Here is a 25,011-nt window from a genome sequence, read left to right on the forward strand (position 1 = left end):
AAAGTCCCCATGAAATAGAAGGCATTTACATATTATGTAAAAACAATCAGGTAGGGAGGAACTTGTCGAGGATATTGATTGGCGTTTATGTTAGCCAATAGAGTTAGCGCTGAATAAGAGAGACCGAAGGCTGCCAATTTGATGACAGGAAATACAGTACCAAGGTGGTTTTCTTGTCAGGTTTGTTTCCTGGCAGCCCGGGCCTAACATTAATCAGCTAACAACAACACTAACAACTTTGTACGGTGTATATATAAATAAAGCAGGTTAAATCAAGCAACAGTTGCAATAATTTAGAGAAAAACAAGCCAAATGAATAATAAAAGACAAATAACAGTCTGTACACAATACAATAAAATAATACAATTGATGCAGTAACACCACATTAAAAGCCAAATTAAAAAGTAGTTTTTTTTTAAAATACTAAAAGAGTTTATTGTTTTAAAATCCAAGACGAGGCTGGTCCATAGTTTGGGACCATAATGGCAGAAAGCAAGCTCACAAATATGAACGCTAACTTTAGCTGCATGCAAAAACGAGCCAGCGGTGACTGTCTAACACAATGCTCTTCAATCCTGCTCCTTGGGAACACCTGCCCTGCTTGTTTTAAATGTTTCCCCGCCTCAACACACTTGATTGAAATGATTGGGTCATTATCAGGCTTCAGCAGAGCTTGATAATGAGCTGATCATTTAAAATCAAGGGTGTTGGTGCAGGGAGACGTCTAAAACAAGCAGGGCAGAAGTCCCCGAGGGCCAGGATTACAGCAGATAAACTCCCTCCGCCTCCTTTGTGGATTCCCTGTTGTCAAACTGGCTGCATTTGCTCTCAGAGTTTGTGTTGGTGGTAATGAGTATGTATGACAACTAACCATGCCCCCGTTCTCTGTTTGAGGAAGAACGATGACCATTAGGAAGTAAAAGTGCCTGGAGGGAGGCTTTTAATAGGAGCATAATCCGACCGTGGGTGTCATCTAAAATGGTAAAAATAAATAAAATAATTAATTAAAAGAAGGCATTTTCTATCTCACCTCGACTTTTATCACTGTTTTTCATTTCATGAACCCATGAACACATCATCATTGTTTTGTTGTTCCACTAGTTGGCTGTTACAGATCTTCACTGTCAGCACTTGACTGAGGCTAATATTGAATAAAAATTTTTGTGTCATTATTTTTAATTTGTACAATCGTGTGGATAAAACAGGCATTGTGAAGGTGTTACTTTGGGCAATTGTGACAGTATTTTTCATTATTGTGCTGAATTTTTACAATTCAAACTATTGATCGATTAATGGAGGAAAGCAGATTAATCAAAGACATTAGTTGTAGTCCTTCACACATAGTTAAAATTATTTTCATACTTAATAGCTCAGTGCATAAATATATTGCAAATGTGCTAACTTCAATGTGTAAACTTGAATGTTAGCACGTGTGTGCATGACTGCGTGTTAATATGCAATTTTGGGAGATCTGTGACCGACAGGAGGGAGTTACATACATCATACATATCGTATCATACATACATACATCAGAGCTCCATAGCATCACTGACTCTGAGTGTGTTTGTGTGTGTGTGTGTGTGTGTGTGTGTGTGTGTGTGTGTGTGTGTGTGTGTGTGTGTGTGTGTATGTGTGTGTTCTATTTGTGTTTGATTTTTTGCATCAAGGCAAACAGAACCTCCAATCGCCATGGCAACATAAAGCAACATAAGCAGGTCTATATAAGCTGTAGAGAAACATTGCTTCAGTCCGACTCTTCAACTACTTCAACTACTTCAAAGAAAAGGTTCAAGAGACAGACGTGTGATACAGACAATATCTGTTCATCGAAGACAACAGCATTTCACTGAGACAGAGAGAAAATACCGAAGAAAATGGATTTCTCTAGCGAAAACCCAAGAGACATGTCTCGGCAGAGACTTCTTCAAGAGCTAGAAGCGACAAAGGAGCAGCTGAAAAAGCAGAAAATCCTGAAAGAAATGTACATCAACAGGGGAAAAGAAACAACCAGAGAACTGGAGCGGCTGAGAAAGTACAGCGATGATGTAGCTCTCAGCAACGCAAAGATAGCTACTCAGGTGAGAGATAACACCAGGCAGAAGAAGAAGAAGGACCTTCATAGAGATTATGAAGAGCTCCAAGTGGCCCATTTAGTCAACGAGGAGAAGTTTCAAACTGACCTCCAGGCGGAGAAGGACAAGAACAAGCTTCTTCAAAAAGAACTGGATCAGATCAGTGTCTCCCACAATGAGATCAGACTCAGGTATGAAACTGATGTCATTCAAGTCAGACAGCAGGTTGACACCCTTCAGCATGATTTTGTGAAGGAAATGCAGCAGAAGACAACTGTTGAAAAACAGTATGCAGAGCTGCAAATGGCACATGTACTCAGCCAGGACAACTTCACAGCCGAACTCCAGGTGGAGGAGCAGAAGAACAAGCTTCTCCGTGAAGAACTGGAGAAGATCAGCCAAAGGTATAAAGCTGATGTCAACACTGTCAGACAGCAGACTGAGACTATTCAACATCAGCTTCAGAAGGAAGTCCAGCAAAGAAACCTCCTTCAACAAGAACACGAGGAGCTGAAAAAGGCCCAAACATCCAGCCATGAGAAGTTGACTGCTGAGCTCCAAGTAGAGAAGCAGAAGAACAAGCTTCTCCAAGACAAACTGGACAAGATCAGCGCTTCACAACAAGAGACCAGCCAAAGGTATGAAACTGAAGTCATCACTGTGAGACAGCAGGCTGATACTCTGCAGCAGGAGCTTGAGACAGAAGTCAAGTCTCACTCCGACACAGTGTCAAAAGGCTTGCAGATGATTACCAACTTGAGGGCTGAACAGGACCACCTCCGTCACAGGATGACCGAGGAAATCAACAAACTGCAGCAAAACACCTTGGAGGAGCGATGTTATGAGAGACATCTGGAGGAGCTGAAAACTCCGCTTGACCTTCAGATCTCTCTTAACCTTGAACTCTCCACAGAGCAGGAATCCGTCCCTACTCCACCGGCCCCCGAACTTCTGGAGGTGACTCAAGTTCCCGAGGAGAAGCCGTGCGAGCAGCTGTCCATTGCTACTGCACTGGCCCCTGAACTTCTGGAGGTGACTCAAGTCTCTGAGGAGACTCTCCCAGGCAAAAGAAAAAAGACTATCTGGAAAAGAGCCCGTCACTTTCTGGGACTGAGGAAACCAAAGAAGTGGAAGAAATAAGATGGCTTCAACAACTCAAGCTGTCACATTCACCATCAAACATCAACACCAAGGACCTCTCTACTGTGGACAGCCAGTAGATACCATATGTCATCTGTGATCCGGCATGGGGGGGACAGTGTTTCACCATTACCTCCCACAGTAGCACACATATATCTTGCAGACATAGTACGGGGAGTTCATCAGAAATGCTCCCCATACTGTGTCTATAACTCCAAGCCAAATGGGAGCATGCCTATGTTCCCACAGCCCTATGTTCTCACAGCCCTATGTTCCTACCCTAACCACTTCCCCAACCCAAACCTCTTCCCCTTCCCTAAACCCAACCCTTCCCTTTCTCTAACCCTAACCCTAACCTCTTCCTCTTCCCTAACCAAAACCTCTTCCCCTTCCCTAAACCCAACCCTTCCCTTTCTCTAACCCTAACCTCTTCCTCTTCCCTAACCTTAACCTCTTCCCGTTCCCTAAACCCCACCCTTCCCTTTCTCTAACCCTAACCCTAACCTCTTCCCCTTCCCTAACCCAAAAAGTGTGGGACCATTGGGCTGTGGGAACATAGGCATGACCCCAGTCATATGTGTGCTATCTGTGTGACGTTACCTTGTCCTCCCCATGCCTCTGTGGGTTTACCCCGGGTGCTCCGGTTCCCACAATTTTAAAAACAATTGTTAAATTTGTATCTGAATTGGAAAAAAATAATTAAAACAATTAGAAGATATAATTCCTGCACAAATAGCTTTGTTTTGAAGTATGTAGCATTTGTACAGTAATGTATGTAAAATGTAGGACATTGTCTTTGTTGAGGTGAGAACAAATTTTTGCCCCTCAAGCGGTATTTCATGTTTTGCACACTGTCAACATGATCTGTCAAATATCCTGATCGAGAGGGACATAAAATTCATTCAGTAATGAAAACTGATATATCAGCATGCTAACACGCTCAGAAGGAGAAGGCTAATATGTCAATGCAAGGTTAAGTTTGTCATGTTCAACGGTTCACTGTAATAATATTAATAATAACAATAATGATAAACTTTATTTATAGAGCACCTTTTAAAAGAGAGTTTACAAAGTGCTTTGACAAGAAGAAAAAACAGGAAACTCAGGAAGAAACACAACGAAGCTGAGTCTAAAGTGTGTTAAAACAAGAAGGCAGAACAGAAAGTCAATATGATTGAGTCCAAGTAAAAGGAATTAAAGCAAAAGCACAAAAATCACAGAACAAAACGAGAATAATGCAAAAATATAAATAAATGATAATAAAGAATAAAATCAATAAAGGAGGATAATAACGATAAGGAGACGACATCAGTGTGTTTGAATGCTAACGTTAGCTCAATGTGTGTGTGTCTCTCTGTGTGTGTGTGTCTCTCTCTCTCTCTCGCTCTCTGTCTGTGTGTGTGTGTGTGTGTGTGTGTGTGTGTGTGTGTGTGTGTGTGTGTGCTCCACTGCAACTACACTCACAGTCAGAAATTAAATGCTTTAAGACTCAGATCAAAGGAAAAGACTTCAGTTCAAGTGAGACTCTTTGCATGTGTGTGTGTGTGTGTGTGTGTGTGTGTGTGTTCGTGCGCGCCTGTGTGACGAGTAATTACAGTAATTATCAAATGACTAATCAGTATTAGAGGCACACCGTGATTTCTTTTTTTGTCTCCAGTTTTACATAATCCTCATTACTCTGCTCCTCTTCCTCTCCTCTCCTCCTCCTCTCCTCCTCCTCTCCTCTCCTCTCCTCTCCTCCTTAAAACCGTCAACATAAAACTTTTCTCCTCTGCTTCTCTTCTTTCTCTCATGTTTCACATCTTTATTCTCAAACGACTTTTCTCTCTCCTTTGACTCTCCTCCTTAAAGCAACATTACGTAACTTTCTTTTACCTTAAAATAACAGCTTCAAACTCACTGTGGTGGTTCAGTGTCTTGTAATCGGGTGAATGTTGATTTAAATCTTCTCTAATTACTTTTTCTCTTCTAAACTTTCCTCTCATGCTCTTGTCTGTCTTGTCCTCAGCAGCTCAGCAGCCGTACACGATGTGCTTCCGGGTCAAATTTTATCCCAGCGAGCCGATGAAAATCAAGGAGGAGCTCACCAGGTAAACATGAACACAGATGGCGGATTGATGGGATGACGGCAGGTGCAGAGAAAGTGGACTAAAAAAGGAAGTTTCTCTTTTTCTTTTGAGAGCAGCTTCAGTACATAAACTAGCATGTTGGCTACATTCAGTAGCTTGATTGTGGTTTAAGAGCTGTTGACACATTTGAAACCACTGTATTTATTTTTTTTTTTTAAGATGGACCAAGGATTTTTAATATTTATGTGTCTGAGGAGACTCTCGGGAACATTTCCAGCCGTGGTTGGGGCGACAAGAAATTGAATTTTGTGACAGGAAGTCGGGACAACTCGAGGTGTGTCTGGATAAACGTAGTGATGTCAGTGGATTTAAAAATTAACCTAAAGAAACATGAAGCTGCAACATATCTGTGGTTTGTAGAAATTTACAGTGACAACATTTCGTCTGGTGATTGGATTGTTTGTAGATTTAATTAAAAAAAAGATGCATTCACTTTGCTACAGTCCAATTTGTGGAATATCTTGTTTATTGTAAAAACGTTATAATAACCACTCTCTCCCTGCACACACACACACACACACAGACACACACACACACACACACACTGACTGACTGGTGATAATCAGTGATGCTCGCTCAGCGGGGACTCTGTTTACATGTTCTCTGTCCCATCTGAGCTGTTGTCTCACCATCTCTGCTTCTAACGATCAACATTTCTCTCTTCCCTTCCTCCCTCTTCGCTTTTTAACCTTTCCTCCCGTCTCTCCTCCATCCTCTTCAGATCTCTCCATAAGTTCATCCCTCAGGTGTCTCCTCCCTCCCTTCTGTCTGTCTCTCTCTGTCCTCCGTCTTCAGCTCGCTCTCCTCTCCTCTGCAAACTTTACTACTTGAAGGTGTTTTTGTGCATCGTCAGTGTCATAAAAACTCTCTTCCACTTCCCAGCCTCCTCCTTTTTTGAGTTCTCCATTAGTTTCTGTTATGTCGCTCTAGATTTTTTCATTCATCATCCTTTTTTATCCCCCTCTCCTTGCATTTCATCTTCCATCTCAGATTGTCTTAAATAAAAAACAAGCTCATTTCAGAGTCCTCAGGGAGCACCGTGACACTGCACTGCCACTGATGAGTTTGTAGAGGACATTAAAGTCGAGCTGACTTTGGAAAGTTCAGAAGGAACCTCACTCACTGATGAAATCCAATCAAGTGCTCAATAACAAGTCTTTTTTTGGGAGGGATTTTTTTTTCCCATCATAGGAAATCCAAAAACCATTAAGCTAATCTCTGTCTGCTGCACGTGCTCCAGTTTTATTTGAAGTCTGCCGGTTTTTTTTTTTACTTCACATTCATTTTAGGTGATTCTGGGCCTCACAATTTACTCAGCATAGAGTAGTGTAACTTTTATGTAGCGTGGTGTGGCTCATATGACGACTAATATCTTCAACATGATCTTTCTCTAACATAAATCAGACTGTAGTTTCTATGTGCAGACATTAAAAACATCGGCACTCAACGTCATCCAAGGTTTTACTGAATCGGTCAAACGTATTATTTCCTCTGTTTTAAGTTCAAAAAAGTTATTTATGTCATCATCATGGCCAAACAGATGTGGCTTCCCTGAGATAATGAAATAAATAACTTGTGATCTCAAGAAAACATGTTCAATTTTAACTGGTTATCACAGGAAAACTACTAGCTCAGCTGTAAAAGTGTTCTGCATGGATAATAATCGATTGATGATCCCGTAGTGAACAGTCAAAACACTGCTGACCGACACAAACTAAACCTAAACAGTAAATGAGAATGGGAATAACAAACCTCAGAGTGGGAGAGGAAGAGTCAGAAGGAGAGGGGAAGAAAAAAAGGTGAGATCGAGAAACCGACAAGCTGGGAAGACAAATGAGATCTTATAAGACAGAAGAGTTACAGATGAAGGACTTCTTGTAACGTGAAAACAACTAAAAGATACCGTATAAGATCCAGACAAGAGGTCAGGTAGGGAAACAGAAGATGGGAAGACAAAAAGAGGAAGAATATTTGCATGCCACAAAGAAAATAAAACGGAGGGGGACGGTCTAGATAAAACTACAGCGAGCTTTTCACTCCATGCATGCCTAAACTTGCCTCCTTTGAAGCCGTTTCCATAGTAACTACAGTACCAGTCGCTGCTGTATGGTAGTTGTTTCCATAGCAATACTCTCTCTAATTGCCATAGTAACACAGTTTGACCATTCAGATCATTACACACATCTGGAAACATTTAATATGAAGACGACAGTAGTGACTCTCGTTCATAATGTGTGAGTTGTTGTATCAAACGTTACGTAACGAAGAATCGTTTTGCAGAATAAATACCAGATGCTTTGATGCATGCTAAATATTTGTGCTGTACTGCAGCCTTACTGGAGACGAAATAAATGTTTTATTTGAGTGACATTTAGTAGCATTGTCGGTTTATGTTTGTGTGTGTGCGTCTGTGTGTCTCCAGGTATCTGCTGTACCTGCAGCTGAAGAGAGATATCTACCATGGTCGGCTCCTCTGCCCTTTCGCTGAAGCTGCATATCTGGGAGCCTGCATCGTACAGGGTGAGGCCCGGCGACACTGGTGATCCAGCATGTGCTACACTTAAATCCCAACGGACAGTTATTAGGGCCCGAGCAGGGAACCTGCAAGGACCCTATTGTTTTTGTAGTGATCATTTTTTGTCCCAAATGATCGCATTTTTCACTGCCTGAACATACCCCAAAACTCACCAAACTTGGAATATATGTCCCACCTGGCGAAAATTTTTATAATCTGTTGTCGTTGTGAATTTCCATCACTAGGTGGCGCTATAATCAAGGAAAGTGCGTTTTGGCTAATAACTCCCACATACTTTGTCGCACATTCAAAAACCTCATATCCACACGTTCAGTGATATGGCCACGCCCATATCCGCCTACTGTTTTTTTCGCTTGCTCGCGAAATGTCGCAAACCTACTTTTTCGAACTCCTCCCAGGCAATTTCACCGATTTACTCCAAACTTTGCACAAAGCATCTCTGGACCGTTCTCACAAAAAGTTATTAAACGAATTTTGATATTCCAAAGAATACTCAACTTATTAAATAACAACTTCCTGCACATTTCGTTCAAAACAGGAAGTGTTGCATATCTCCACATTGGTCAGTCCGAATGACATGAAACTCAGGATACTACTTCCCCATGAGCCCCTAAGGCACTGTACAAAATCTTGCCCGATGACCACTAGGTGGTGCTCCTTAAATTGAAGTATTTTATATCTCCACATCAGTTGGTCGGATTAACACAAAACTTGCTACAGTCATTGCCAATGCCCTCCTCAGGACATCTGTTGAAGGTTATTTTTTATGATTTTTTATGATTTTTTATTAATTTTTATATGTAAATATTAGCATGTTAGCTCAATAGCTCCCAGGTCATGTGATCAATTGACTCAAAATCATGTTGGGATCATGTAACTACACTGGCTGCATAAGATACGCCTCTTGTTTTTACGTTTTACATCTTTTCATAATTTTTATTAATTTTTATTAGCAAATATTAGCATTTTTAGCAAATATTAGCATTTTAGCTCAATAGCTTCCAGGTCATGTGATCAATTGACTCAAAATCATGTTGGGATCATGTAACTACACTGGCTGCATGAGAGACACCTCTTGTTTTTACATTTTACATCTGTTCATAATTGTTATTAATTTTTATTAGCAAATATTAGCATTTTTAGCAAATATTAGCATTTTAGCTCAATAGCTTCCAGGTCATGTGATCAATTGACTCAAAATCAGTGTGGGATCATGTAACTACACTGGCTATGATGGGAGTCGCGACAAGTAGACCTATGTAAAGATATATACAGTATGTGTCTTTATATGTAAAAACAGTATATATAATTTGTGCCGGACCTCGAGTAATAGCTTAATTTGGCCATATACAAAGTTGTAGACAACCGTAGTCCTGTCCAATCAGAAGCAGTCAGCTGTCACTGTGGCATTTTAAGTCGTCAAAAATAACACTTTTAGGGTCCCGTTACTTTAAACTTACGTGCTAATCCTTTGTCAATGTAGGTAAGAATTTGTTTTATTTCCATACTTTATGAATAGCCTGCATGAATAGAACTAATTTTGTGTTTCAACATTAGCTTGAGTTAGCTACTGTGCAATTAAGGCATAGAATAAGATACAAATATGCTATTATTATATTATTATTGTGTTATTTTTGTGAAATATAGTTAAAAATCTTCCAGTGCATCGTTGTTAAACAGCATTTTGATTGTATACTAGGTCTGATATTGTCTATGTTTCATCTCTTTTAGTTACTCTTCACTCTAAACATAGTTTACTGTCTATTAGCAAGCTAACACTAGCTTTGTTGTTTGGTTCAGTTAGCTGGGTTTAAGTATTTAGTAACAACTAATTTCTCTGTAAGAACTAGCTCGTGTGGAGCAGTTTTGATTTAATGATGTGTAACATTAAATCTCCACTTACTTAACTTTCAGCTCATGTCATAGTTAGGCTGAGTCTGAAGAAGGAGTTGTCGCAGCTGGCTCAAGAGCATCAAACTAACTCTGTCAGTCAAACCAGTCACTCCATTTTTCTGGTCTCTGCCTCATTAACCAGCTACATTTCCCGTCAATACACTTGTGTTGTAATCCCACATTTTAAAACACGGCACGATGTATATGGACCGCTGGGAAAAGGAATAATAAAGACATTTTCCTTCAGTTAATTAGCAGTTACAGTTAAACGGTGAATCACAGTGCGGAGCTTCGTGCTTTAATATGGATTAAGTGTGGAGTTAGCTGAGCTGTATCATAGAAATGAACCCTTCTGGCTGAAACACAAATCGCTGAGCAGTGCAAACACTCTCTGATTGGCTCATATCCCCAGAGAGCAGCGTCTGACTGGCTGCGTTATCGCGACCCAGAGCGTGTCTGCAGCGTATCATTGGCTGCTCTGATTAACGAGGGCAGGTCCCACTTTGTCGGAGTGTTGATTACATTGGAGAATAGGTTGAGGATTATTGTTTAATTAAACTCCAGGCTAGTATTTGATTTAACCTTTTTTTGATGATTGCAAATGAAGAAAGGATTTAAAATAGAAATGAGTGTGTGTTAGGATTTTGTACTGGATTCAATAAGGAAAATGTAAATCTACATAGCTAATGGGTTTGTTCTCTTGTGGGAATAAGAATATAATGAAATAGATCTCTTTTAAAGTCTTTGTTTGGGCTTGAGCAACCAGCAAATTTGCTGACGACACAAAGCTGAAGGAGAAAGAAATACGCTATCTTTGATACCACTCTCACATCTGTTATATCAAGCTACAGCAAATACCTTGTTAGCTTAGCATAAAGACTTGAAACAGGGGGATCCACCTGTGCCCTCAAGCTTAGGAGACTCTGCTCCTGACCAAGAAATAGTCCAGCATATAAAACCATGTTAAGCTGCACATTTCTTCTTACGTTTTTGTATAAGCTTTTGTAAGGCTCAAGAATCATATTTACTGTACAGACATTAATCTTCACCAGACGGCTTTATTAAACCCCTAAAGGGGAAACTCATTTGGCGAACTCAGAGTAGATGTTCGTAAAGAACGTTTCTGCAAATCCACAGTTAAGTTTTAACTTTACGTTTCTTTAGATTCAAATTTAAATGTTTTTCTTGTCACGACACTGTTCTGTTTAGGTTTAGGCACAAAGAAACAGTTGGTTAGTGTTAGGAAAACATTGTGTTTTGGCTTAATATACCTGTTTTGGTCAACAAACACCGTTGGAGATGTCCTGACGTCTTGTTAAAAACACCTGGTATTGTCGCTACAAACACAGCTGGATATTTCCTGTCAGAAATATATAGTTTTTGTCACATCAAACACAGGGGGGAAATCGTTCCAAGGTCTCCTTAAAGATATCCAGTGGGGCCGTGCCAACAAATGTTGAAATATTCACTGGTTTCACACAATGCTGAATCACTAGCTTGGCAGCCTTGTTGCCTGTAAGTCTGCCACCGTCCCCTCCACCTCGCAATATGAAATCAGGTAATTTACATGTACTGTGAACGTGACATGACACCTTTTGTCAATATGATACGACGTCTATGACATGTACACATTTCTGGTGACTGTCCTTTATAAATAACACCATAAAAAAAACACCACAAAGCGAGTTTCCCAAAACGTTATGTTACAGTAAACTGGCTGCATTGATATACTGTAGCATTATAACAACATGTTTAACTGACCTTTTCAGATCATTTTCACACTGATATCACCTTCTGTCTTTAGCTGAGCTCGGGGACTACGACCCAGAGGAGCACCCGTCAGACTACATCAGAGACTTCAAGCTGTTTCCCAAACAATCGCTCAAACTGGAGCGGAAGATTATAGAAATACACAAGAACGAGCTCAGGTAAACGCCATGTGTGTTTCTGTGTGTCTGGTGGGGGCTGTTTGTTGTCTCTGTTATCGGTTCGCTGTTTGATTTGGGTGACAGGCGCGGATGCTCACTCCTGTGATCTCTGTTTTCAAAACATGCTGTGGAGACAATTTTCTACTCTGCAGACAATAAAGCTCTCTCTGTCGTCCTGGCTGGAGACAAAATTGGATGATACCCAGAGATTTGTGCTTCAGTGCACTGCAGAAGGTATCCCAGTCGAGATTCAGCTGAAAGCAAATACAAACTGAAATTAATTTGCAGAGGAATGAGCATGAATTATTTATTATCACGCCTGTTTTGGACACCTTTGCTTGTTAGTGCAGGATTTTCAGAATTTAAATTTCCGATGAAGATCAACCTCGCAGCCAGGATGGATGTTAGTAAAACATGAGCTTAACCCACACCTGATAAATAAGATGTTCTCTCCTTGCACGAGGAGATAAATTGGCTGTGGAATTAAATGCGATACAAGGAAGAAGCTAAATTAAAGACGACGTTAATGCACCGAGAGATTTCTGCAGAAAAATAAAGATGATGATCGTTAAAAACAAGTAAAACATGCTAAAACTGTTGCCCCACTCTTACTCTGCACAGACAGAACATGTCTCCTTCATCATAAGATCACATGGTTAACAGAAATGTACACACAAACCCCCTCCCTCTGGTTGTTTGTGTGTATTTGTATCATCGCTGCAGCTCCTGAATCATGTTATTAGGTTCGTGACCGTCACACTTACAGCGATTATACAACATCAAAGGCAAATCCTTCATTTCCCTCAGCGCAGAGGCAGATGATGCAAAAATGCCCTCCGTTTGCCCCCGATGGGTCCGACGAACGGGATTAACAGCATGTAGATCACTGCTGAGCTGTCGAAGGTCACTTCAGGTGGTTTGCGTGTGTCTGTGAGATGTGTTTTCATAAGTCACGCACATTCTTAGACGGGTTTAACGTTTTCCCTCCATGTGTGCGTAGACAGAACGTGTGACGCGTGAGCAGTTTTGATGTTGATTTATTTGTCTGGCATCAGGATGAGTAGCCGCGTACATAAATGAGTTTACTTTACGGCACTTAGATTAATGAGCGAGTAACGCCTCGACACCCCCAACGAACACGTAGCCACTCTGTTTCTGCAAAATTTAAAATGACTTTAATTAGTGAAACATGCTCAACTAGAATTAGGCATTCATAGGATTTCCATGCTGCTACTGTATGTGAGCACAATCATGGAAAAAAAAGATAAATCAACTGTTAATTGTAACTGCCATTTTTTACTCGCAGGGAAACAATATAGTAAAGATTAATTAAATCAACACGCAGGCATCACCGTACCGTTACTGTTCTCATAACCAAACACACAGGGACACACTCCGTAAACAGCGCCGCCATGATGATTTTTACACAAACCTTCCTCTCTCCTCCTCCTCTCCTCTCTTTTAGGGGCCAGGGTGCTGCGTTTGCAGAGTTGAACATGCTCCAAAGGGCCCACAGCCTTGAAACGTATGGAGTTGACCCCCACCCATGCAAGGTAACATCAGTGGAGAGTTTCATCCAGTCCGGCAGTGAGACCTGGAGCTGCTGATGTTCACACTGTTCCTCTGATGACAGTGGCTCTGATCATGTGTTAACAGTTAATGTTACAGTGAGAATATGTTCAGGATGAGCACAATTCATCTCTTAAGTGTGAAGTTACACTATTACTACAACACTAAAGTGTGTTTATTATTGTAAAAGGGGTGATGTGTAACAATTTGTAGCAATTTATAAGTTTTAATCACTTTTTTATTGGCCATAGGTGAGTGGGTTGTAACGTGACGTGAAACCTTCCCCAGCTAAACTTTCTGTAACCCAAAGAGTTCGGTTGCCTGTGAAAGATTTGTTTAAGTTGTTTCATGGATCGTGGATTTATCTGCGAGGAACTCGGGTCTGATTTTCTGCAACAGCCCAAAGGATGTGACTTTATGCACGTCTCAGTGCCTCTCTGTGCTCCGCTAACAGCGAGCAACAGTAGCTAACGTTTAGCGACGGAGTCCGCTTACATAAACTAACGACCAGCTTCCACAGAGCCCCTTTAAATAATGAACAAAATACAATTTGGGGGTCATTACTGATTTAAAGCTCTTTTCAGTTGCAGCCGTTCATTAACAGGTTTGAATATTCACCAAAGTCGTTCATGCAGAAGAGCGACTGTGCCGATCACACACACATCCTCACCTGTCCTCTGAAACCTTCGCTTGTTTGCCTCTAATCTGCATATTAAACAGATGAATATACACATGATTAACTTTACTGACAGCAGCCTTCCACCAAGAGAAGAGCAAAACTGGGTGAGACAGGGATGGGATGAGGCCAATGACTATCATCAGATCCAAGTCAGCTGCTACTTTACATTTTCAACAAATAGAAGCTTTCTGGAATCAATATTCGTATTGATCCGTCAGAGAGGATTTCAGGAAGGGCTTCTGCAAGTTAATGTCCCTGACCTCCATCTTTATACTGTTAATACCGTGCTACTGTTAGTGCTGTGGTTTAAAAACTGCTTGTACTTTATTCTTGGTGTTTCTCTTGTCGTGATGGATGAAACAGGCTGAATCTGATAGCAAAAAGTAATATTTTACAATTCGCTATCTGCTCATCCTCGAAACAGAGACGCCCTCCCTCAGCCAGCCGTATCGCAGCACGCCAACGCTGATTAACAAGATATTTACATTCGGTCTTTTCGAGAGGCTTCTCTTTATCTGCAGCTGCTTTTAATTTAGTTTGCTGGAAAGGGCTGTTACTGCAGCGTCATGTACATGCAGATCTGTGAAGATCAATAATCAGAGAGAGGGAAAACATGGGGAACACAGAGAGTAAAGGAGCAGCAGGGGAAAGAAGGTCTACAGATGATAAGCAGCGATATGGTGTGTGTGACTGACGGGAACATATTGTGCTCAGAGGTGATATTGGCTTTATTTTGTCTCAGCATGTCAAACTGAGTGTACCTGTTGGTGTTTTCTCTACCTTGTTCCTGATGCCAGTTGGGGGAGTTGAAGTTTGAAACAAACAAGTGATTTTGTGTAGGTGCCATTACCATGGAGATTATTAATGGCCCACTCGCCTCCCCGCTGTTAATCAACCTGTATCCCACGATGTCCTGCGTCTCACGCTACATGTTTGTGCGTGTTGTTTTGTGTGTTTGCAGGATTTCACAGGCTCCACAGCCTTTCTCGGGTTCACTGCCACAGGGTTTGTGGTCTTCCAGGGAAACAAGAGGATCCACCTCCTCAAATGGTACGAAAATGTCCCTTATTCTTGTATATCAAGCGTAAACTATCACATCTCATCTTAACACGCTCTCACTCTGTGTTTCTTCTCAAATGGAGCTGTAACATTTAATATGATCAATTTTAAGTGACGGTCTTTGCCTTAAAGGTGCAAAATTTTAGTTGAAAACATTCAAAAATTACCTAAAATTTTCAACAGTATGTGAAGAAATAACATTTGTATCTATGTGTTATGTTGTAGAGATATCTACTGAAGTTAGCATGCTAACCAGCTAGCCAGGCCCGTCCTGAGCACCAAGTCGGCCTTTAATGTTGCAGCTGGTCAAGGTGGTGTGTTGGCTCACTACCTTGTGCACTATTGGGTAGTTGAATAAAGAACCATGGTGTTCGTATGTTTTAATTTGTGTTTCTGTGCAGGAACGATGTTAGCAAGCTGAAGTTTGAAGGGAAAACGTTTTACGTCATCGGGATTCAGAAAGAGGTGAGCGCAGCGTCCTCCTGCATGCACTCGCTCCTCTGCAGGGTTAAAAACCAAGAGTAAAATGTGCCGTGTAGTTTCCTCCATCACTATGGTGAATTGTGTAGTCTCGTACTGGAAGTCGTCATCATCATGCTGACCTGCTAGATCCCAACCTCGACCACGATGTTTGTGTAGATGCAGAGATACTGTCTGTGCTCATTCAGATCCAGTTGTGTGTTAATGTACTGTACATCCTTTTATTCTCTTTCCTCCTGTCCCTTTCTCCCTTTCTTCATCTGTGTAACGGTTACATCAGATAAATGTGCTATGAAATTGTTATCCTGTCCACCATCACACACACTGTATATGTGTGTCGCTGTTTCAGATCTCCTTAACAGGCAGGATTCACTGTAACAGGATGGTGGGTGTGTTACGACTAACCTCCTCACTCACGTTATGTGTCGACTGTGGCCCAAATATGAGACTCCTTCGCTAACATCCGTGACAAAGAGCAAGTTAGATAAACACCTGAAACGGACACAGACACTTAAAACGCTGTGTTAAATTGCAACAAGAGCAGGTGTCTTGCATTTGGGACACACGTTTCATCTGTACGCTCGATGTTTGTCATCCAGAGCTGTGGTAGATTCTGAGCAGCGACTTTATTCCTCATATATGAAGGACGATTAACGCATTAACTCGTATTGATTCAGTCACAGGTGCTGTAGTCATCACTGTAGTTAAAGCCAGGTTGCTCTTTAATCTACCAATCAGCGAATCAATCAGCCAATCAACTACTCTCCTCGATCAGAAGCTCAAACCAGCTCTCTCATCGTCTTTTGCTTAACTTGTCAAGTCTGTCCACTTGTCTGTCTGTTTGGCAACTCATGAATGGCTGAAGATGCAGTTTTATCTTTGTGTTTCTGTCTCTTCTCTCTGTGTGTAAACATAGTCATCGCTGGTGAGTAAATACAAGTGATAACAGCAGCACAAAACATTCTTAAAATCCTTAATTTTGATTTCTCTCCCCCCACAGTCCTCCAGCCCTCACCTCACTTTATGATTGGAGGAAACCTTTTTTTTTTTTTTCATCTTTTCATCACCTGTGTTGTTTGTGTCATTTTGTTTTATGTAGTTTTAGGTCACTCAGTTTCTAGTATTTGTAGCTCATGTGTGCAAACATTCATTTTGAGTCTTTGTCAATCAAAGTATTCAGTTTTAATCCTCCACCTGTACGACTTCTGCTCATTCTCTCATCGTCTAAATAAGCTTCATAGCTCCGTTATGAGTAAACTATAGATTATGATGCATAATCTATAGCTGTGTCCATTTCGTGTAGTCAATGTTAGAAAAGTGTCGATCTCTGTCCTTATATGTGTGTGTGAGAGAACGAGAGTGTGTGTGTGTATTTACATAATATCTGTGAAGAGTTTTCACTGTATTTTATATGATGTGTAGTCTGTGCGACAGGTCACTGCATGGTTTCACTGTGTGCCCTCACCTCTGTTGTTCAGCCTGGAGCACATTAACTCAACTGTCCCACTTTGAGCTGATGGCAACTTTTCACTGATTTTAATACATTTGATTGAAATGTGTTTTTAAACAGCAGTTTATCTATTTTATAGTATTCCTTGGTTACCGTTAGGTGGAGTTGTAGTACTCAAGACCGGTCTCGTCTCGGTCAGACAAAGAGGAATTTACTTCAAGACCACAAAAGCAGGATTATCAATGTATTTCAATACTAAAGTTATTGTTTCATACATTCAGTACTTAATGATAGTTTAGATAGGGTCTTAGTCACCCAAGAAAAACCTCATGCTTGCACAACATTTTTTGATTATGTTCGGGTGACGGTAAAACCTGTAAAAGGAGTGTAGAATAAAGACGGCTAAGTGGATTTCAGCTCCTTCATGTTTGTATTTGTTTGCTCATAAGAAACAAAGTAAAATCCCCCACACATAAAATTCACCTCTGCGATGCTTTTTGATTATTTTATCAAGACAGGAGAGCACATAGTTGTATCATTCATTGTCGGACTCAACGCTGGGCTTGATTTGTTCTCACCCCACCTTGGTCTTTGTCGTGCCTTGGTCTCGGTTTAGGGGGTCTTGACTACTACAACACTGTCTTTTGGTGTTTTAGGTTAGAAATAGATTTTAATGGTTAATTTAAATGTGTTTAACATTACACCAGCGGATAGTAGTTGAAAACGTGCCTAAAAATGAGTGTACTTGTTACTGTAAATGCTGTTGGACTGCGTACTTCTGTAGCCTCTAGATTCAACTCAGCATCGTCAAATGTCGTGTCTCAAAAACACTGCTGCATGTCAGCCAAAGTGGGACTCAAGGCAATCTGTAAATAAAATTTAAACATGCAGTTCTGGTACTTTCACACACACACACACACATACGCACACACGCACACACATGGCTGTTGAGCACATGTGTGTAAATCACACCTACATACTGTACCTATTATCACTGATGTGTGACACTGAGGGGGTTGAGCAATAAAGCTGACTTTAGGAAGAGGAACAAACAGGATCAGCGCACAGCTGATGATTTCTGGACCGGCTCATGATTCCAATCTTCTTCTCAAAAACATAAAACAAAAAAGAAAGATTTTTCAGTGAGGTGTTTCACGGTTGTTCCTGTTTTACAGTAACTCACCCCCATTTTATTGGTCTCCTCTCCCTCTCACCCTCTATCCTCGTTGTCGAGTAGCATCGATCTGGTATCTCGTATTACCCGACACACGGGCCTGAAAACGAGACACTTACAGGAATATATCCCTCCTCCTACTCCATAAAGACCCACGTTCTGCAAGCTACAAGCTCTTTTGCTGCTGACCGCTTCAGCCAAACAACTATATCTGTCCTACATGTTGCTAAGCTCACTGCTTTGGGTCTGTGGGTCAGCATTTTGCACAGCTCCCTCTCGTTGTGTTCAGCACTTCTCTTGTCCTTATTCACATGTAATCTCATTCATCATCCTCACTTGTCTCTCTTTCTCTCTGTCTTTGTCCTTTTCCGTGCAGAAGAAACTGGTGTTGACATTTCACACCTCGACCCCTGCTGCGTGTAAGCACTTGTGGAAGTGCGGGGTGGAGAACCAGGCCTTTTACAAGTGCGTCTACACACAAACACACACACTCACACACAAATATCTAGGAAATGTATGAAGCTGCTCTTGAACTCAGAGAGGTTATTCACAATTCACATCCGTCCTGAATGATCCGACGTACAGTAAGTCCGTCTCGACGTATCGAGGGACCACTTGTGATCGGATCTCACTTCCTCGCTCTACATCCAAACTAACATGTAAATCAATGGAACAAACAAACAACTGACACATTTTACAAGGAAAGAAACAACATTCAAAGCATTAAACGCTGAATTTACAGTAAGCCTCGGCTGATTTGGGATTTGGCATAGCCGTTTCGCAAAGCTAATTAAGTTTCCCATCATGCATCAACTCTAAAAATCAAACTATTTGTTCAGGGAGTCTGGTAATATTGTGGCATTTTGTCCCATGCAGCCCAGACCACCTTCGAATGTGGTCAGGGTGATCAGATCTCAAAAGCGTCCTCAATGCATCTTGGGGGCGTTCACACCTGTACTTCACACCTGTACTTGTGATCGGATTACTCAGGATGGATGTTGATACCAGGTTTGAACAGCCTAAGAGACACTTGAGACTGAGCTGCATTATTCCACCACAGAATAAATAGTTAATATTGTAGGTGAAGAAGCTACTTAGATACCTAATAGACTTAATGAAGAACATAGAATTATCATAGAATTATAATATAATATAAAAAAATCAACCGAGTGCCTAAAATAAGCTTCCCTTTCAGCACATTATCACTGCTTTCACTTGACGCTCTCGCCCGTCTGCAGCTCTGCTTCACTCTGCTGCTGTCCTTCAGTGGGGAGCAGCTGATTGCTCCGAGGCCGTCGCTCTGAATATTGACTCACTATTGACACTGCCGGCGTGCCAGGAATGGAAACAAGCTCGGGGATGATGGCGAAAGTGAGAGAACGGAGACTAGCTTTTGTCTGAGGTCATGGCTGCGACAAGGTCGCGAGGAAACAAAATGAATATCATGAGAGCACTAAAGCTGTCAGACTCATGATCGCGTTCCTTATGTATGTAACAGTTTCACGAGACCTGAACCGTTTGTCCTTCGTTCACCTCCTCCTCCGAGCACCGAGAAAAGATCAGAAGACACGTGACTGATGTCTGATATGCTGTTCCACAAACTGCTGGCCCAAGGTCAGGAATGAACTTTTAATCTTTAAGTCAGCAGGTACAGCTGAAACCATTACTTTTGATCAGATCTCATTTTTGAGGCTCCCAAGACTTTAAGAGCGCATCCTCAGGAGCACTCTTAACGTCACATGTACGGAAAATGCATTTAAAAACCGAGTCCAGAGGAAGAGTGAGATAAGGAGGCAGTGTGATGAAGGTGTGGAGCAGGATGAGAAGAACCGCTGGCTATTAACATCTGCTCAGATGTGACGTAAAGATGTCAGGTTGAAGGAGGCTGCTTTGTGAATTATTCCTCCTCCACACTGTCAGTCGCTCTATAAGTCCACCCCTCGCTTTTAACGCAACCCTTATTTTCCCATTATGTTCAATGACTTCATTTTTAACATGTTTAAGTCCTGTTTGCTGAATACTAGTTGATTTCCCTCAACATTGAGCCAGTTTTGCTGTGGATGTCATCTCGTCTAATTGGATATAAGAAAGCTTGCAAAAGAAGCCAAAGTCATAAAAGCTTTCTGATGAAAGCCCTCGCCTGTGTAGCCCTGGATGTAGACATCTTAATGACAGCAGCTCATGTGTCTGTGAGAGGCGGACGGACGGGGAGTGGATGTCATATCGGATGTCAGACGAGCATCAGAGCAGCTTAATCAAATTAGAGCGAATTGAGTTTGTAAATGGCAGCCAAGCAGAGCTTCTGTCTCCTTCTCTATCTGTCTCTATCTCTATCTCACACTAAGCAGATATGTATACATGCATATCTGCTGCTCTCGAGTTTCTCACGATAAATGATCCACAACCAGACATAAAGGTTTGACCTACAGCACTAACTTTTACCTTGAAACACCTTCCTCTTCTGCTTACTAAGGATGTAGTCTGTGCTCAGGAACTCACTGCCAGCCACTCACCGTTGGATGCTTTGTAATGACGAAGGTCTTTTTTTGAAACTCTCTCTGTTTCTTCCTCCCTCTCTCTCTGACAGGTGTGCAAAGTCAAGTCAGATAAAGACAGTTTGTAGCAGTAACATCTTCTTCAAAGGCAGCAGGTTCAGATACAGGTGAGACAGTGTTCATACTGTTTGTCTTTTTTTTGCAGACAATACAATGACAGGCAGGATCTTGACTGGAACAGATGCCCTAAAGGAAAGCGGGCAGGATCTGTGTGTGTGGCGAGAGTTGGAAAAAGTGATGTAGGAATATAACCAATGACAGCAGGAGTAGATGCAAAGACACAGGATCAGATTTAAAAAGGCAAATTCACCCACATTTCATCAGCAGGTCTACACTAGACTACGTCAAACCCGTCGTCATGCTGTAGATCAGCGCGCTGCGTCTCCTCTTCGTACACGAGCGCCTACATCCAGCTTGGTGTTTGTTCGTGTGATTTACCGACCCTAATATCACAGCAAAGCCTTTGTATAAGTCTGCTATTGGAGCCGTGTTAGCCCTGATTCTCCTCTCAGACAAAGCCCTTTAGCGGGCTTTCCCTTCAGTCCGCTCCATTTCATCAACTAGCTGAAGCAGTTTGGCTTAAAGGCTCAATGATGACTAACAGCATATTGTGGAGTTTGTTCTGAGATATGGGAATTGGTCATTTATGCAAAACAGGTCCACAAACGAAGGCGATATTCTTGAAGCAGAGCAGATCAGGTCTCTAGAGAACTTGTGTTGCAGCACACAGCACTGATGTCCTTTGCACTATCAAGTGGATGTCTACCACTCCAGATGTCTCAATTCAGCCCCTCTAATTTACGACCTAACCATCAATCTCAGCAACAATAGCCTAATGGGATGGTGGAGCCTGATGGCTCGAAACAGAGTCCAGAACCTCCAGTCGCCCAACAATCAGACTAATGGAGCTGCTGACCCTGCTGGCAGGAAGCTGCCGCCCAGCAGCCCAGAAACAGACAAAAATTACAAATGTTTCTCTTCTGACATCGTCCTGACACACAGAATCACATCACTTACTCTTTTACAGACCCACTTTTTACACCGTAATAATCTGTCACTGTATTTGTACAGTGGTTCCACCTTTTTGTCTTTCTTACAATAAGTACATTTACATGCACGCTAACATCCTGGATTTGTGGGCTACGTTTTGCACGTGTAAACAGTTTATCCCAGTTTCAGAGACCTGCAGTCCTTTGCCCTGAAATACCTCAGTACATTACCTGGAGTGCTCTGATAGAGACCAGTATACTTTGGCATGTAAACACCTTATTCAGCTTTTCTTTCTAATGGCTGAGCTGGTGAGAAATCAAGACACACCTTCAGGCAGACTATCAGATACTTGGAAAGTGTTATGATCATGTATGAATAACCAGGTTTTTTTAATGTTACATGTAAACACCATATCCCAAATATAATGAAAAACTCATAACATAAAACTAATGCACATGTAAAAGCACTAAATAATCGCGTGTCTCTCCTTATTAGCGGAAAAGTAGCCAAGGAGGTGATAGAAGCCAGTTCTAAGATTCAGAGAGAGCCGCCGGATGTGTGCAGGTAAGTGACGAATCACCTGCACTCTCTCACACAGTAAGAAAACAGTAGGGAAACAGCCATTAAAATGAATGGATTGCTTCTTTACTGTAATATCACACTACTATACATGAATTATACATGAAAGGTCAAACAGAGCTCAAAAAATGTGCTCGGGAAGCTTGCGAAAATAGAGCAACGTCCGGAGCGGACGTGCTTTCGTGATGCACCTGAACGTGACTCACAAAGCAGTCAGTGTGGTCCGTGTTTGTGTTTTCAGAGCCCAATTTGGTCAGAGTCGAAGTTATAACTCTCTGAGCCATAAAAACCTCATCATGAACATGGAGCCGCTGGTACCCGCGCTGCCCTCCCCCAACGAGTACGAAGAGACGGCCACAGAGAACGGTAGGACGTCACTTTAATTCATTCACACAAACATTCACCATTGACTTGTTGCACATTAGCATCATATTAGGGGCATATTGGCCATTTATTAGTCATTATAAAGCATTATGTGAAGAATATAACTAATTCACTAGTAGATCTGTGTGGTTTAATACTGTAAGTGTCGAACTACTGGTGAATTAGTGATGAGCCAGACCTATTAGGGAACATATTCTGACTTAGAAAGACAATGGAAATACAGTATATAATATCTAAGGCGTCTATGATTTAAAGGTCCAGTATGACCATTTTTCCATATTCACCAGTTCACAGTAGGAACAGAGATATCAAGATAAACCCCAAAAGGCAGAAAGTCCAAACGCGAGCAGACACACGCCCATGGCCTCCTGCCACAGACCTCTGGAAAGTCACATGGTGTCTCCCTTGTGTAGGCAGCAGCACATGCACAACCCTCAGACAGAAAGCGTTAATTGAGCAGCTGATGCTCTCATCCCTCCATCAGTCCCGTCTCCCTGGAGACACCAATCGCAGCGTGCTAAAAATACCCTTCCCATGATCCTCCCCGAGTTCACCACCATGCCTGCGCCATGTGTCTGCCTCTGTTTGTGTTTCAAACGCCTTGTGACCTCTCGGAAACAGAGACATGGACCCAGTTTTTGATGTCGTTAAGGGAAACTGTGACGACTGTTTCAGTCTTTGTATGCTTCTGTGGGCGCATGAGAGCTTTTACTTGTTCATTTTCCTTCATGTAGGGTGTGTCTGAATGGCCAGTTGTTGCATCATAGAAGTGAAAGTCGAGTACATCGATGCTGTGTGTGTGTAATTATCCCTCCCCATTTTGTTTCATTTTTTTTGCAGCTTTTTCCACATTTTAATCTTCACTTTGATCATTTGTAAAACACTAAAACTATTATTTGTGTGAATATTACGTCATTTGTCCCTCGAGAAATTTGCCTTGGACATACAGGCTACATTAGACATCATGGACATCAATCATATAAATGCTCTTTTTATGAACTCAGTATTGAACAATAAACTACGTTAGACAGTCATATTTATCATATTTATCATATTTATCACACAGAATTTAAAAGCAAGCAATGATTCATTTTACACATTTGTTATTTCGTTATAATTTCCTGTTTAATACCTACAAATGTTTCCAGGAAATAAATGTGTAATTTGGTAGAAATTATTGTAAAATTACAATTTAAACACCATTTAAACCCAAGTTAATATTCCTTGCACGTGTATTTACTGTAAGAAACCAGTGATCAAAAGTACATTTACTCAAGTACTGTACTTAAGTATATTTTCAAGGTACTTTACTTGAATCTTTCCAGTTTTCTGCTACTTAATACTTCCACTCCTCTACATTTTATCCCACTATATTTATTTGATAACTTTAGTTCAGCTTGTTGTTACTTTGCAGATTGCATCATGCATCAGAGTCAAAGTAGTGCATTTTGAAATTAGATTATTTTATCAGCAATACGATTTAAAAACACTGATTTCGATTCTGTACATGTTAATATATGTATAATCTACTTGTACTTTTGATACTTAAGTACATTTAAAATCAGAACCTTTACTCAATTACTATTCATATGGGTGACTTTTATTTTACTTATAGAGTATTATTTTAACAAGATATCTTTATTTTAACATAACTATGAGTTTTTACAGCACTGTTAGAAACTGTATTCCCTGTTTATGTTGACACGTGTGCCTGCCTGCAGCTAAATCTCACATTTTTTGATTGCAGCTGATTAAAAGATTCTAGTTAGAAAGTGTACTAATCAAAACTATCTAGTTGCTCTATTATTAGCACCATAATACATAGTTATTTCTACGTATTTTTGTATGAAGCCAGAGTGGTGAGCGGTATAATGAGGGTGGTTGCCGGAGGATATTTCAGCTGAGCTATCCATCAGCTGGCCTGTTGACACCTGGCTCAGAGCTGAACTTGGATCAGTTCTCCCCCCATGAGAGGGTAGAAGAGCAGGGTCTGTTTTTCTTCCCCTTATGAGGTGATGTGGCCGAGCAGAGTAACACTGCCCGGGAGAAAACGCAGTGAAGCAGCACAGAGTGGCTGGTATTCTGAGGCTTTTTCCCCAGGACACAACACTGTGGGTTTTTTAGTGTTTCCCTCGTGACATTTTCCGCATGTTATCGTTATTCTATGTCACTTTTTCTCTCCTTTATTATTCCTGGCACTCTCCACTGCGCCCTATTATCTGATTGAAACATAAATCTTGTTCTTAGGGAAGAGCACAGGGTTAAGGTTACACAAGACAAAATGAGCACCGGGGATGGAGAGAATATGACGGAGGAGGAAATGGACTGTAGGGGCTGAGAGGATGAACACAAGCTAGGGAGGGATGTTGGATGTCAGGATGTACAAGAGGGAGA

At 41.3% G+C, this 25,011-nt stretch overlaps 1 protein-coding gene across 2 annotated transcripts in view; it reads left to right on the forward strand.

Moving 5' to 3' along the window:
* Positions 1 to 25,011, forward strand: part of frmd3 (FERM domain containing 3) — a 62,131-nt gene that overhangs the window by 20,430 nt on the left and 16,690 nt on the right. Inside the window, exons 4-13 of one of the 2 annotated variants that reach the window (XM_084361082.1) lie at positions 5,221 to 5,302; positions 7,764 to 7,861; positions 11,575 to 11,698; positions 13,164 to 13,251; positions 14,908 to 14,996; positions 15,407 to 15,470; positions 18,486 to 18,574; positions 20,697 to 20,771; positions 22,150 to 22,218; positions 22,475 to 22,599. In XM_084361082.1, the coding sequence (XP_084217208.1) occupies positions 5,221 to 5,302; positions 7,764 to 7,861; positions 11,575 to 11,698; positions 13,164 to 13,251; positions 14,908 to 14,996; positions 15,407 to 15,470; positions 18,486 to 18,574; positions 20,697 to 20,771; positions 22,150 to 22,218; positions 22,475 to 22,599 (903 nt within the window). The remainder of the gene's footprint in view (positions 1 to 5,220; positions 5,303 to 7,763; positions 7,862 to 11,574; positions 11,699 to 13,163; positions 13,252 to 14,907; positions 14,997 to 15,406; positions 15,471 to 18,485; positions 18,575 to 20,696; positions 20,772 to 22,149; positions 22,219 to 22,474; positions 22,600 to 25,011) is intronic. The other variant, XM_084361083.1, reaches the window with a different exon arrangement.

Source organism: Pagrus pagrus (genome assembly GCF_965226575.1).
Source record: "Pagrus pagrus genome assembly, chromosome: 8".
NCBI lineage: Eukaryota > Metazoa > Chordata > Actinopteri > Spariformes > Sparidae > Pagrus > Pagrus pagrus.